The following is a 15,721-nucleotide window of genomic DNA, read 5'->3' on the forward strand; positions in this document are numbered from 1 at the left end:
AGTGATAGAAACAATATCACAGTTATAATCTACTGTTTCTTTTTTTTTTTTCTTTTTTTGGCAGTTTTTGGCCGGGGCTGGGTTTGAACCCACCACCTCTGGCATATGGGGCTAGCGCCCTACCCCTTTGAGCCACAGGTGCCACCCCAATCTACTGTTTCTTTAATTCCAGAGCTCTTCCTGTGGCTCTAGCCTGCACAGACCACCTTACCAAAAGTTTGGTCTTGTTTGACTAAGAGCTTGAACTTTGAAGTCAGACACATTGAGGCAGCCTACATTGCTTGAGAACGTGCTATGTACCAGGCCCTATATTGGTTACATAAATTATCTCATTTGATTCCCACCATAAAACTGGAAGGTTATTCTTTTTTTCAGTATGTGAAAAAACAAATCCCAAAAGGATAGGAACTTGGGATTTTACCTAAATCCATTGGCTCTCAACCCCATTATCTTTTCCCTATTGTCTTTCCCCATATTGGATTAGAACTTAAACCCTGCCACTTACTGGCGCCATGGACAAGTTGCTTCACCTCTCCTAAACCCTGGTTTCTTTGAAGGACATATATTATGAGTGTAAGAAAGTGCCTTGCACAGGATCTGCCACATGGTAGGTGCTAGATAAGCAAATACTCTTTCTCCCTGTTATGTGCTTTGTTCCTAATTATGGATTTCTTTTGCCTTAGCATCTCTTGAGACTACCACCTTCTCATTTTTAGACCCTTGCCCCATAGTCCCATGGCAGGCTGTGAGGCAAGAAAGAAATTGGTTTGAATGACTTGCTGGTGATTGACAGTGATGGCCTATGTCTGTTGCAGATGATCAGTGCAGAAGCCCCTGTGCTGTTTGCCAAGGCAGCCCAGATTTTTATCACTGAGTTGACTCTTCGAGCCTGGATTCATACAGAGGATAACAAGCGCCGGACTTTACAGGTAATATTGCAGACTTACATTGGGATAGTGGGGCAAGCAGCTGCCTTTACCTGCTTCTCTTCCGTGGCTTTGGACCAACAAACGATCTTCCTTAGGCCTCTGTCAAGGTGATGTGTAATTGGCTTTTCCACTGTTGGGAGGCAGACATACCTTATAATCATGGAGGTAGTATTTCTTCATCAAGAATCTTTTTTTTTTTTTTTTGGCTGGAGCCGGGTTTGAACTCACCACCTCTGGTATATGGGGCCGGCACCTTACTCCTTTGAGCCACAGGCGCCGCCCCCATCAAAATCTTAATTTCCAAATCTCCCATGGTTTTCGCAGCTCAGTGAGGCTCAAGTAATAGAGTATGTTACCTGTTTCCAGGTGTTAACAATTTCTGGTTGGAGCTTTGAGAGATTCCAGGAAAGGGCAATCTCACTAACTTCTATAGCCTTTGTTCCTTGTTTGCTTTCCTGGGAATCCTTTTCATTTTATTTTTTTATTTTAATTCAGCAAATCAACATTCATATTCTATGTAGAACCCTGGGTCATTGGCTCTAGAAACTCTGACCCAACTAGCCAGGTCCTAACTCTTGGAAGAAAGGTCTCCCAGGTAGTGGAGGAAGGATATGACAGATACAGAACAGTGATAGTATTTTAACAACAAAGCCAAGAAAATAATTATGTTTTCTCCTCTTGTTTCCCTTTACCTAAAGAATTGAAAAATGAATGTGTTTATTTAATCTACAGATATTTATTGAACACTCACAGTGTACCAGGCACTGTTCTGAGGTCTGGATTAAACAGATAAAATTCTCTATCCTTGGGGAGCTTGCATTTTAGTATAGCTAGCTATTACAGCATAAAGATTTATGTACTTTACTAAGTGAAAATTTTAAAGCAAGGAAAAAAAGAGGAAAAATACTGAACTCTATTGAATGATAATGAAGTCACAAACTTAATGTATGCTGCCTTGAAGTAAGTCTCTAGACCTAAAGAGATCTAATTAAAGCTACCTTGAGGATCAATTCAGATTAAAAAATAAAACAGACAAAACACTTGAGTAGCCCTTGAAGAAAAAAAGTACACAAAAGACCAATAAGTGTGTGAAAAGATAAGTGGCATCATCAGTCATCTGGGAAATACAAATTAAAACCCCAGTATACTGGGTTATACCTACTGAAATGGCTTAAATAAAAAAGACTGACAATACCAAGTGTTGGTGAGGACGTGGAGTGTCTGAAACTCATGTATTACTAGTTAGGATGTAAAGTGGTACAGTCACTTTGAAAAATTATTTGGGACTTTCTAATAAAGTTGGCCATATCTCTATGTCCTACTCATTCCACTCCTAGCTATGTACCTAAAAGAAAAGTAGACATTCTGGGCAGCGCCTGTGGCTCAGTCGGTAAGGCGCTGGCCCCATATACTGAGGGTGGCGGGTTCAAACCCGGCCCCGGCCAAACTGCAACCAAAAAATAGCCGGGCATTGTGGCAGGCGCCTGTAGTCCCAGCTACTCGGGAGGCTGAGGCAAGAGAATCGCTTAAGCCCAGGAGTTGGAGGTTGCTGTGAGCTGTGTGAGGCCACGGCACTCTACCGAGGACCATAAAGTGAGACTCTGTCTCTACAAAAAAAAAAAAAGAAAAGTAGACATTCTTATATAAAAAATGTTCATGACAGGCAGTGCCCATAGCTCAGTGGGTAGGGTACCGGCCACATACACCCAGGCTGGTGGGTTTGAACCCGGCTTGGGCCAGCTAAACAACAATGACAGCTGCAACAAAAAAATAGCCAGGTGTTGTGGCGGACACCTGTAGTTCCAGCTACTTGGGAGGCTGAATCAAGAGAATCACTTAAGCCCAAGAGTTTGAGATTGCTGTGAGCTGTGACACCATAGCACTCTACTAAGGGTAACATAGGGAGACTCTGTCTCAAAAAAAAAAAAAAAATGTTTATAACAACCTTATTTATACTAGCCAGGAACTGGAAACAAATTTCCATCAATACAGGAATATGTAAACAAATTCTGATATATTCATAAAATGTTTATTACTACTCAGTAATAAAAAGAAACTATTGCTTCATACAACGTGGATGAATATCAAAGATACTACGTTAAAAAAAGAAACCAGAGAAAAAAATTATGTGTACGATGCCATACTCTATCACCACCTGTAGTGATAGAAATCAGAGTTGTGGTTGTCTCAAATTTAGGGGCGGAGAGGAGGATATTGACTGGAAAGGGGTAGAGGGAACTTTCTGTATTCTTATCTAGATGTTGTCTACCTGAGTGTATTTGTATAATCCATCAAACCATGTTTTAAGATTTCTGTATTTGACTGTAGATGAATAATAACTCAGTAAAATATTACTAGCATTAAAGGCAAAATAAAAAATTTTGAAAGATTAAGTATATCTATGTTTCCAAAATACTCTAGAACATTTTATTGTTTTAAGGTTTATTATAATTTTTCCTTTTTCTCCCTTCATTCTATCTGTAGATAAATTGTTTAGATAGATTTGGTACAGGTGACATCATCAAGAATGTGACACTATGTTATACTCATCTTAAATGAGTCCTGGCAGTCTTAAGACGTGCTCTGCTTCAGTTGGGAGGGTTTATTACCTGGCTGGTGGTTGGCAAGAAGGGTGGACTAGAGTTTTGCATTTCAGTGGCTTGGGGCCATCCCAGATACAAGGGAAAGAAAAACAGAAAATTTCCATCCCGTCCTATTTTGTTTGATGAATCAACTTCTCTTAAGGTGTGGTATATACAAGTTGCTAAGGGTTTCTGTTAGTGTGTTGACTTTCCCTGCAACATTTTATTATGAAAAATTTCAAGCATAAGCAAAATTTAAGGGAATACCTGTATACTTACCATGTAGATTCTACCACTAACATTTTACTATGCTTGTTTTATTGTCATATTTATCTATACCTCTATCCATCCTTCAGAGTTATCTATTTTTTTCTTTTTTCTCTCTTTAAAAAAATGTTTTTAAGAAACACTGTCTTTTTCTCTGTCATCCAGGCTGGAATGCAGTGGCGTGATAATAGCTCACTGCTGCCTCAAACTCCTGAGCTCAAGTGATCCCCCTACCTCAGCCTCCCAAATAGTGCTACCACACCCAGCTAAGTCATCTATTTTTAAATGCATTTCAGAGTTTACTTTCCCCATTCAGTGTTTTTTCCTGTTTTTCTGTGCTTTCAAATTTTCAGTGAAGTACACAAATCTTTATATTTTGGTTTTCATTAAAATTTTTTAATTTTATCACTCAGGAAAAAGGAGTGGCACACTTGGATAGAAAACACTATTAGAGCAGGCCTTGGTTTTGGTATCATTAGTCATCTGACTCTTGTGTTCCCTGTCCACCCCTGCCTCTGTTACAGTCACTTCAGACTTCTAATATTCATATCACATGAAACCACATTTAGGCCATAGATTTATTGTTGCAATTTTGAATTGCAATAAAAATCATAGCTTTATGAGAACTAACATATAGATCCAGTAACTAGAAAATGTTGCAAAAAGTTACTGAATTAAGATTTCACCTAAGAAATTCAAAATTTTGAACTAAAGACAAAATATTATTTAGGGCCTAAAAGTTGTAACATTGAGTGATGCCTTGCTTTGTTAAGCACATAATACCAGAATGACCAGAAACCTGCCTGTTGAGATTGCTAGATTTGTACTAATTTAGCTGATGGCTGATAATTTGACATTTGTGGGTAAGGCCTTAGGTGAGACAGGATCAAGCAAGAATAATAGTGGTTAGAGGCTCCAACATCCTGTTTTAAAGCATGAATTACTGTATTTTTTTCTTCTTTGTTGATGTTTGTCCACTCAGTCTGATCATTTAAAGTTTATGAGATTTTGGCTATACTTACTTATTTCAGCTATAGACTTGGCCATGAGTATTTCATTTGGCTTAAAAGTAGTCATCTTATCTTACTTGGAGGGTGTAAAGCCAGGTGAACTAGTTTCTCCCCAGGCTAATTTTTCACTCTGCTTTTCTTTGTTACAGAGGAATGACATCGCCATGGCAATTACAAAATTTGATCAGTTTGACTTTCTCATCGATATCGTTCCAAGAGATGAACTGAAACCACCAAAGCGTCAGGTGAGCTGGGAAGGCACCACTGTGGCTGCTGACTGAAGAGCGCTTTGCACGTGGTATCGGATACGCTCTTTCCCCTCTCTCAGCACAAGTCATTTGCTGTTCTTTTTGCTCCTCTTTTCTAGACCAGATTCATTCTTAACATCTCCTTCTGTTACTCATTTATGGATACTTTTAACTCAGTGCCTCCAAAGTGGTATTTCAGTGAAAATATGCAAAATGAAAATTAAAAACTTAGCTGCAAATGGTAAAGTGAAGTGCATTTCAAGGTATCTTAGGAATTCTATCAGATTCTTTCATCTGAGATGGGAGAATAATCGTAGCAAGTTACACATTTTAGATTTTTAAGAAACAGGATCTCTGTGTGCACAGGGGTGTTTGGAGTGAATGGACTTCATTTTCTCTTATTCTGTGTTCTCTCTATATTGCCCTGGCTGCACACTAAAATCACCTGTGAGTTTTAAAAAATATCAGTGCCCAGGCTCTACCCACTTTAGCTGAACAGAATCTGTGTTGATGGGCCCAGGCATTAGTACTTTCAGAAACTCCCCCGATGCTTTTAATGTGCAACCAGATTTGAGACCCACTACTTGAACTGTTTTCTAAGCAATCACAAGAAAGAATGAATGTGTACCTTCTCTCTTCTTCCTGCCCCCTCCAAACCAATTGTTTTTTTCAGCACCTTGAGTGTGTGTAGCTCCTGGCTGTGATTGTAAATAGCCCCCTATCTTGTATAATAGTTCGTTGTTTTAGGCAGGCAGATTGCATGACTCACTAGACTATAATAGAGACACTTAGGAAATAGTGACAGAATCTCAAAGGAGCAAATCTGTGCCTTGTTCTGCTTGCTTTAACTTTGTTAATACATTTTGAAGTGTTTTTAGTGAGTTATTTCATAGTATATTATTATCCTTAGAAACAGAATCATTCGGTGACAGGTGTTTTCCCCCATGCTGGTCCATATTAATAAGAAGACAGACAAAGTGTAGAAGTGGGCATTCTAATCGATATTTGTAATTCTGACCCTGCATAGAGGCCTTTGGATTAGCAAGCCCTTTGTTACCTCCTTACTAGAGCAGGGTGTGCCTCACTGCGTCTCCGTTCTTTCTGGGCAGTCTTTGCTACTGTAAACATCCTTGACTGGAAGCTGTAAGGTGTTCAGAGGAGCTTTCAGTCGGATGTTTACAGCGGCAGGCTGCCACGGTCATCCCCAGCTGCGCATCGGCTTTGAAGCTTTGCAGGTTTGTGCCGGCAGGCTCCATTCCTCCTCTTGGAGTGCTTCCCTACTCTTTGAGAAATCACAGCCACAAGAACTCAGACCAATTCTCTTCCTTCAGAACAGTATCATACACTTGCTTTCATTGGTGGAATTTTTTCTCCTTGTGTCTCTCAGAAGTCCCCTTTAAAAACAAGATGGTGAGTTTTGTAATGAAGTCAGGCTTTGCTCACTCTCACTGTGTGACCTCCTTGCTCTTTGTGGGCTGAATAGACTGGCTGGAGAGAAGGGTCACATCCTATCACTTCCTCCAAATTCCTTATTGCCTCAGGCTCTCTCAGGGTGATAGAGAGCTCCTTGTTCCACCCTCGTTGGACTCGAAATGCTATGATCCATCTCCTTTAAAGTGTGTCTAGCTGAAACAGCTCTTGCTGCCTGGATTTAGTTCCTGATAGGTGTTCAAGCCATTGATTGGCATCCTATTTGGGACAGCTGCTGCTTGGCCTTTGAAAGGTTGAGATTGCCGAAAGCTGGCCTGAAGTTCTAAGATACCATTTTTAATTCTCTGTAGACATGAAGTTTTCCCAAGCTTCAAATTGGCTGGCACCTCCTAAAGTCCTTTAAAATCACCTACTCTCCAAAACTCAACACTTTCTGAAGGAGGCAGCAGTTCACTCTTGATACTGAAGCAAATGTACTTTTTTCTACTTGGGGCTGGCTGCACAGCACTATAGTGATGGCTCTAGGATGTGATGCTGCTCATTCTCTGGCACTATTTGTCCGTCTCAACTTCTGAAAAGATTCTAAGAAAAAGCCCTCTGGTTGGGGAAGCCACTGCTAAAGTTGAGCAAGTGCCCCATTCTGGACTGATACAGTCATTATGGAAGTGTTGGAGCACTTAGGGTGATCTCCTACTGCTGGAAAAAGGAACTAGCCAGAAATACTGAGTAGGTCTAGGATCCTTGACTTCTCAGAGATGCTTGGGAATTTCTCTTACTCTTCAGGGAAGCAAGTAAAGACTATTTGAGAGTAGAAGGTAGTTGAGGCCTGACTTCTACCTCACTAAAGCTATGAGTTGAAAGTTCCTGCCCATTGAAATGTCATTATCTTTTCACCCATTTCTAAACCAAGCATCATTCCTTTCCTGGCTTGACCTCCATTGGCAGAAAAACTAGTCTTCACAATGCAGAATATGCTTAGATATGCCTCCTTCCATTCCAGTGATTTTGAAAGCAGCCATGCCTTGTCCTAAAAACACTGACCTAGGTGCCACTACTTGATATTCACAGTGTCTTAGACACTGCCTGATTCACACAGTCTTAAGAGGATATAGTAAGCAGTGTAGGAGAAGCTCTTTACCTGCTCTCACAGCTTTTTGGCAAGGGGTATTTTGGCGTCTGGGAGGGGTATTTAAAGGATTTGCATTTTGTCGGGCAAAAAAGACCATATTCAATTATAGGTCAGATTTAAACAAGGATAATTAGAGACAGAACAGTCACAGGTCAAGGCTAAGAAATGCCAATGACCTCGTTCCCTGACTTCCTACAAGTGGTTCTCTGGTTCTCAGTCCTCTATATCCTCTCGTTACCCAAGAGCTTTTCCAAGTTATGTCTGGACGTTGGTGATTTGTGTTTTTTCATAAAATAAGAAGGGAGAACTCAGTGGAAAGTAAAATACATTAAATCTATTTTAACAGCCTTAAAAAGAGCAGCTGACCTTTGTTCCTTGTCTGAAAAGTATACTGGTATTCTGTCCTGCCACAGCCAAAACCTAGTTGCCAGGCTGACCTTTATGTATAATGGTGAGAAGTTGGAGTTGAAATGGAATTGACATTGTCACTTTTAAGTTGCTCTGTAAGTTGAGACCTAGATGAAAATAAAAGGGGATTTCCTTTTGCTTTTGCCTCAGCATAATCATGTTGATGGGTAAAACTTTGGGGGCCTAAAGCACAGAATATATTAACCTGGAAGATTGGTTTATGTTTAAGGACCTGCTTAGAAACCCAGAAAGTTACAAGTACCTCCCTAGGTTGGTGGATAGCCGTAAGGGGACTTGTCACACAGAGACCCACGTTTCTCAGAAACTGGGTATTAGCAGTCCTAGTTTTAGTATCCTGGCCTTCAGTCATCGGGCAAATAAAAGAATACCCAGCCCCATTTGCAAGAGACACCAACTTATCCCCACACTGTGGGCACAGAATCCTAAAAGCATAGCAGAAGAGAATTTAGGACTCTTTTTCTGTTGGTAACAGCTGTTGGGTTCAAGAGACTTTGTCTCACCACTAACCTGGATTGAGATAAGTACTCTCCAGCCTCTTCCTGCCTATCTCAATCCATTCATCATTCAATAAGCACGTATTGAGTGCCTACATGAGAGTGATAGGGATAGCGGGGAGTAGGAGAGAGTGAGACTTTACCCTTATAGGGTTCGTACTTTAGCAGGCCAGGCAGTTAATTTGACATACAAGTACAAAAAGTGTAATGAGGCCAGTACTGTGGAAGCACAGTTCAGGGCATCTAACCTAATGAGGGGCATAGAGTCAGTCCCAACTTTGTAAATGTCACTTTGGGGAGCTTTGAAACAGTCCACAGAATCTCTGTGTGCCTTAAAGAAGTGTCTTTTCCTCTTTTCTGGAACCTGGCTTGGTGTCCAAAACAAGGAAGTGAATAAATTTGGCTAATATTTTTATTTAGCCAGCCCAAGTGGTTGTATGTTTTTGTTGTTCTTGTCCCAGGCAGGGGCACTATGTGTCACAGGTCACTCCGGATCAGACGCCGATCTCTGTGTCAGTGGTCAGGGGCCAACCAGCCCTAGACCCTGTGGGCTGCAACCATGCTGTAGTGTGTGTAAACATCCTACACTCTCAGCTGTGAGCTCAAGGTGGCTGGGAGAGGGTTGTTTACTCCTTCTGCCATGGAAAACATCAGCTGAAGAAGGAGCAGTCTCTTCACTCCGGCAGATTGGACAGAGTGCGACCTCTCTAGTCAGCCAAGGCAGTACCCCAGTGGAGAGCTGTCCATCAGGCCTCCTGGGTTGCACTTCTGTGGCTAAGGACAACCATAACCAGATAAGATGCTGGATAGACATGTCATCAGTGAACACAAAGCTTTCGACGTGCTGTGAAAAGCTGGGTACTTGACTACCAGTTCTCTCAATCCTGACATTTGATTCCGAAATTCCAGCCCAGGAAAAGTCCTATTTCCCTTTAACCTGCCCTGTCCCTCCTTAGGTGGTGGGAATAAAATAGGAAGAGTGCTGCCTAGTTGGGAAATGGGAGCTGGCCTGAGATGCATGATGTTTGGGTAACATCTTCCTAATGCTTGCAGTTAGCACTGTTCTCAGATCACAGACCTTGACAGCATTTACTGACAAGCCCTGGTGGTGCATGGTTTTTAGTTACAATAATAATTTGCCCGTTTGCAACTCATCACACAATGGGTGATTACTCACTACTTAGAAAATTGGCTGTGTGTTTTGTGAAGCCCATAGAATCTGTTATTTTTAGTTTGATTTAGCACAACTGGTCTCTTCAAATTCCACTTTCCTTTGGCTTCAGATGTGGAGAGCTCAGCATTCAGCAGGCAACTGTACATAGCCTGTTTGGGGAAAGAGTGGAAATTCACTGTGGCGGCTGCTGAGTCGGTTCTTTCCTCTTACCTGTCTCTCCTTCCACCCCACAGGAGGAGGTGCGCCAGTCTGTAACTCCTGCTGAGCCTGTCCAGTACTACTTCACGCTGGCTCAGCAGCCCACTGCCGTCCAAGTCCAGGGGCAGCAGCAAGGCCAGCAGACCACCAGCTCCACGACCACCATCCAGCCTGGCCAGATCATCATCGCACAGCCTCAGCAGGGCCAGGTGTGTGGGTTGCAGAGGATGCCCATTCAGCAGGACAGTGCCTCCTAGTTGTGGGGTGGGGAAAGTTTGACTAGGTCAGAGAGGCATCAACTTATGGCAGAGTCCGAGAATTAGTCTGGAAACCCGAGTTTTTCCCCAGATTCAGCTGTTGAGGTGAAGTGTCACTTGGTTTTTCTGGATCCTGTTTTCCTCACAGGTCAAGGGAGGAAATTCCAGTAAAGAAGATGTTGTTCAGGGTCCCCACGAGCTTGGAAATATTGGAAGGGAAATAAAAAATCTCTATAATGTCCCCATGAAGAGCAGTGGGATCTCTATAGGAGGTGTTTTAAATGGACTCCATACATTCTGTGTGTATCTAGGCCAAAATTATAATTTGTACTCTTAAAGGGGAAATTGGGTGTCATTGCCAGCTTGCATACTTCTCTCCTTGTGATTTCTCTGTTCCATCATATCTGTGTCAGATGACCTTCTCTTTGTACCATAGTAGAGAGGATTTTTTCTTCCCCCAGTAGTATTGTTGTGAGAGCAATAGCATTCATGTTTGTTGGGCGTCACAAGAAGCTACAGAGAACTCTGTAATGTGAGCTCTGAATCTAAATTCTCTGTCAGTCATTAATTTATTTCTTCATCAAACACCAAACATCCTCTGTGGATAAAGTCCTGTGCTGTGTATTGGGGATACAAGCATGAATAAAACAGTCCTTATTTTCAAGGAATTAGGATACAAATACTTAAAGGTTTACCTAGTTGTAGGATACAAATACTTAAAGGTTTACCACCGTGTGGGAAGTGTAAGGCATTCTCTTAGGATTATGTACGGGGAGCTAGGGGAGCACATCAAAAGGAAAACTTAATAAAGATGTGAGAGAGGCAGTAGAAGAGGAGGTGGTCAGAGAATGCTCCTGAAAGGAATAATAAGAGTCTTAGAGGGAACAGTGAAGATAATCAAATAAAACATGAAAGGATGGTATTGCCAGTAGAGGGCACAACACAGAGACTTAGCCCTGAGAAACAGTTCCAGAAAGTGGTAGAAAAGTAGAGTCAGCGTAGGGGGGCATGTAGACAAGTCTGAATAGATAGACGGGGAACACATCCTGGACAGCCTTGTGTCTTCTAGTATGAAGCTGAGGTTGCCTAAAAGAAAAAAAAATGGGGGTAGAGGTAGATCTGAATATTAATTATGATCTTAGGATTTATCAACAGCATTGAGTGCTTGCTATATGGTGGACACGGTGCTAGGCAGGAGGAGCTCAAAGATGATTGTAGCTCAGTCCTTGCCTCAAGGTGTTCACTGCACCGTGATGCCTAAGGGACCTTTGGGTAGTGCTTGTGCATTTACAGCAGTGAGAGCTTTACCTGCCAAAGGCTTTATTCCTTTGCAGAGTGAACTTCAAGGGAGATAGCCAAGGGCTGGCTCTGATTGGCTGATCATCCTAAGAAGCTCATGGCTGTTGTGCCCTGACAGCAGGGCACATCATATGTGATTTGACAGCTGCCATGCTAACACAAGCCTTCATTTTCCTAAAATTATTTAGAAATACATTGGAAATCCTCTTGGGAAAATTGGGTTAATATAGTACAATGATGAGATGGCAGCATGGATTTTTTTTTTTTTTTTAGTCAGCAAGAATTTCATCTGTCCTCTGCTAACCCAGATGTACTCTGCTGGGAGCTTATGAGGTTTGTGAGCATGGTGAAGTTAGATCCTCCCAGCGTCTCTTGGCTATTGTTTCACTGTCCTGCTGCTTCAGCATGTTGTGCTGTCACACCTCTCTGGACCTGAGATGTTTTGAGTATAAATATCTTTTACAGGATAGAATAGACATAAAAGCAGAGTAAGGAATGTATGTTTTGGTAAAGTGAATCCTGTGTTTTTTGTCATAAATTAAAAACTCATTCCTGGAGGTTTGGGAATAGTCTTGAGTTGAAAATTATCATACAAGAATCTATGGTGCATCTTAAAAGAGTACATGTGAAATTTACTAAGTGTAGAATGTAAATGTCTTAACACAATAATAAGAAAATGCCGTGAAGGCTATGATAACCAGTTTGATGAAAATATTTCAAATTGTGTATAAAACTAGCACATTGTACCCCCATGATTGCATTAATGTACACAGCTATGATTTAGTAAAAAGAAAAAGAAAGAAAATTACAGTACAAGAATGGAAGAGATGTTTCCTGTGGTTCTAGCCTACTGCATATACTTCTACTTAGAATACTCTTGTCTTTATTCCCCATCCTTTTCCAGTTTACAGTAATAGTTAATTTGTCTTTACATAGTGATCCTTGAATTGCATCCATAGTTCCCAGAACACGCTCCCTCCCCTTTTAATGGTAGGTGCGTAATTGTAATGTTTAGTAGACCTATGCAGTCTGAAGTAAGAACATCAGAATAGCAACTTCAGTTGAAGTCCATGATTCATTGAGACTCCCACAGTCATCTTATTGAGATTAGTCTTAATTCAGAGTGGGAAGAGATCATGTCCCAAACCAGTTCGTAGTATAGGTGTAGTTTAACCCTCTGTGGAGGGCTCAGAAACATCTTGTATTGGAGGCATTGTTCCCACCAAACTGTTAGGACACCTATTGTTCATAGTCAAAAGGTTAAGAGGCTTCACCTGCCTCCCATTACTACCACCACCAGATGAGCCTAATATGCCGGCATCAGCTGCTTTAGCTAATCTGTAAGTCATTTCTAGGGCTGAAGTTTTGAGATTTGAAGGAACAATTAACCCTTTTGGCAAGTTCGTGTCTTTACAATCTCTCGAAAGAATACATTCCACCAAGTGTACATGAAAGATACAGAATCTGCCAAGTTTTATACATTAGACAGAAATATCATAAATCTGAGATTGCCATTTCTGTAAAGTTTTTGCTTTATTAAATTCTGTTGATCTGGGGTTAGGCTTAGTTAAAAATCTGGGTCTTAATGGTTGTTTACTCTCCTGTGGGAAGCCATTCTTGGTCCAGAGCAGTCACCTGGCCAGTGTGGGCAGGGGTCTCTGCTGCTTGAATGGGGGGTGAAAGCCTTGCATACGGGCCAGCCTCAGAGATGTGCCAGGTGCTTTATTCTCCTTTCAGAGTCTTACATGTGTAAGAAGATGCCCAGGACTCTGAACTTACTAAATTCATACTGACCCCACTTTCCATTTAGTTTTGCCCTCTTAAAAATTCACCTGCTCTAGACTTGACTTTAGCCATTTCTCAAGGGGACTATCATTGGTGCTTTTGATTTTTTTTGTACTGTATGTGCCTTACCATTACTGAAGAGACTGAGAAAGTTGCAACATTTGAGGTGTAGAAATTATGTTTGGAGTCCAGGCAAATACTTTCTGTTATGAGCCCAAAAATCTATTTGGCTTTTCCACCATTCCTTTCAGAGAGTAATTTCAGTCATGCTCTACACCAGCGGTTCTCTACCTGTGGGTCGTAGCCCAAAGGAACTATATTAAAGGGTTGCGGCATTAGGAAGGTTGAGAACCACTGCTCTAAACCCAGAGGACTCTGTAGGTTGAGTATTATAATTAAGGGTGAGATGAATTTCAGCATCAATGAAGGGAGTTGGTCTGGTTAACTGCTCATTATTATGGGATGGTGCCTGTGGCTCAAGGAGTAGGGCGCCGGCCCTATATACCAGGGGTGGCGGGTTCAAACCTGGCCCTGGCCAAAACTGCAAAAAAACAAACAAAAAAAAAACCTGCTCATTATTAACCCCTTGGTAATCTTATGGACTCTGAGCCAGAGCTCATGCTGCTTTCTCCTAACTTCCTTTTAGACCACACCTGTGACCATGCAAGTTGGAGAAGGTCAGCAGGTGCAGATTGTCCAGGCCCAGCCTCAAGGTCAAGCTCAGCAGGCCCAGAGTGGCAGTGGACAGACCATGCAGGTGATGCAACAGATCATCACAAACACAGGAGAGATCCAGCAGATCCCGGTAAGCCCTGCCCTAGATGTCTGGCTGTGTTCACAGCTTTGTAAAGGGAAATACTTACACAATTACAATATTTGTGTTTGTGTTGTTTTAACCCATATTCTCATTACCATCCCCACAACTTGCTTTACTACATCTACTCTGCTTCCCTTTAATACAGGTTAAGGTTCACCACTGTGGGTGGCTCCTCTCTATTTCTCCTTTCTCCAGCTATGCAAAGAAATCATTGTAACCAGTATCCTGTGCCAAGGCTCAAAGGCCCTATGAGGCAGTCCTGTCTTTTGATTAGCAGAGAATAAGAGGGAGGTTATAGGGAAGGCCATAAATACACTTGTTGCATATTCATGAGTCAGTTCCCAGTGGAGCCTGCTGCAAAGTGTATTTTTGGCTTTCATTTAACTTATCCATTCCTTTACTGTGGACTGCTGCTTCCTGTGTGCCATCAGGGATTTCATTTCTTAGATTTGCTGGCTTTTTTACTTGTACTTGTTCTTTTGTAAAAATATGTCCTTGTCTTAACACTTAACAGTTTATAGATTGGTCATTTTGCCACCAGAAACTAGAAAGTGAGTAAATTGGAAGGATCCTTCTATTTCTTGCCCGTTAACCCTTCCTATTGTAAATGAAATGTAGGCAGGTAGAAAAACTCATTTGGACTTAGCTAATCACTTCCTCTTTGAAAAAAGCTTGAAAAGTAGCTTCAGCTCAGTTTAAGAACTGTTCTTATTAACAGAGTAATAGGCTTAAAGAGCCCAGGAAAGTATAGTGTGTCTCTCGCATGTACACATGATACACACCAACTCCAGGTGACAGAGCACTGTCTTGCTGTACTGTTTCAGCCACTAACCCCAAGACCTCTCAATGGTTCTCATTTTTGCATGTGAAAGCACATGCATTCAAGCCCGAGAGGAGTTCCCAGAGTTCCCGCCTTGTAGAAACTTTAGCCCTTTGGGGCATAGAACTTTAGCCCAGGAGATGTGTGGCGGAATTCACAGCACCTTACTGAGACCAGTGGGACCTCATTCACTGGTCTCAGACTTGTTCTGTAGGAGTCTGCATTTCTAGACATTTCAGGCATCTCATTAGAGTGCTTGTAATAGTGATGACCTTCAGGAAGGAAACTTTACTTCCTTTAGAAAACCCAAGGGATGGGCTTATTTACTTGTTAATGTAAATAAGCTGTGAGAATCACCAGGTAGGCCTGTCCTATCATAGAGGACTTGAGGGGCAGAGCATCACCAGATAGCTTGACCTAAGCCTAAAAGAAAAATTTCTTGTTTCTATGAAGAATGGCTTGGAACTATCTGGCTCACAGCTTTTCAGTCACATTGGGTTTCTGCAAAGAGCTCTTCCCAGCTAGAAAATGTTAAATCCCTGTGGCTGTCAGTATACCTTCTCCCACTCCTGGGACAGGGCTTTATCTTTGATTCTGTGATCCTTGGCCTGGAGTTCTGGTGACTCTTGGGACCAGGCACCATAACTATCAACAGATGAGGTTTCCCAGGTGTCCACTCAGCTACCTTTATCCCCACAAGCAACTTGGCATTTTGCCTAGAAGCTGCATTATAGGATTTGTGTGGGGAACTCAGGCTTGGCACCACAGCTTCCCAGCAACTCCTCTTGGCATATTCTCAGGAAAGAAATGACTGCAGGTCACAATACTCTTGCTCTCCCTCCTTTGAACCAG

General features: G+C 41.8%; 1 protein-coding gene across 5 annotated transcripts in view; it reads left to right on the forward strand.

Annotated features, from left to right (window-relative positions):
- The window catches only part of NFYC (nuclear transcription factor Y subunit gamma), a 74,898-nt gene that overhangs the window by 52,004 nt on the left and 7,173 nt on the right, over positions 1–15,721 (forward strand). For all 5 annotated transcript variants that reach the window (XM_053576251.1, XM_053576254.1, XM_053576253.1 and 2 more), the window contains 4 exons: positions 816–929; positions 4,938–5,033; positions 9,927–10,100; positions 13,879–14,037. In XM_053576251.1, coding sequence (XP_053432226.1) covers positions 816–929; positions 4,938–5,033; positions 9,927–10,100; positions 13,879–14,037 — 543 coding nt within the window. The remainder of the gene's footprint in view (positions 1–815; positions 930–4,937; positions 5,034–9,926; positions 10,101–13,878; positions 14,038–15,721) is intronic.

This window comes from Nycticebus coucang, chromosome 22 (genome assembly GCF_027406575.1).
Source record: "Nycticebus coucang isolate mNycCou1 chromosome 22, mNycCou1.pri, whole genome shotgun sequence".
Classification (NCBI taxonomy): domain Eukaryota; kingdom Metazoa; phylum Chordata; class Mammalia; order Primates; family Lorisidae; genus Nycticebus; species Nycticebus coucang.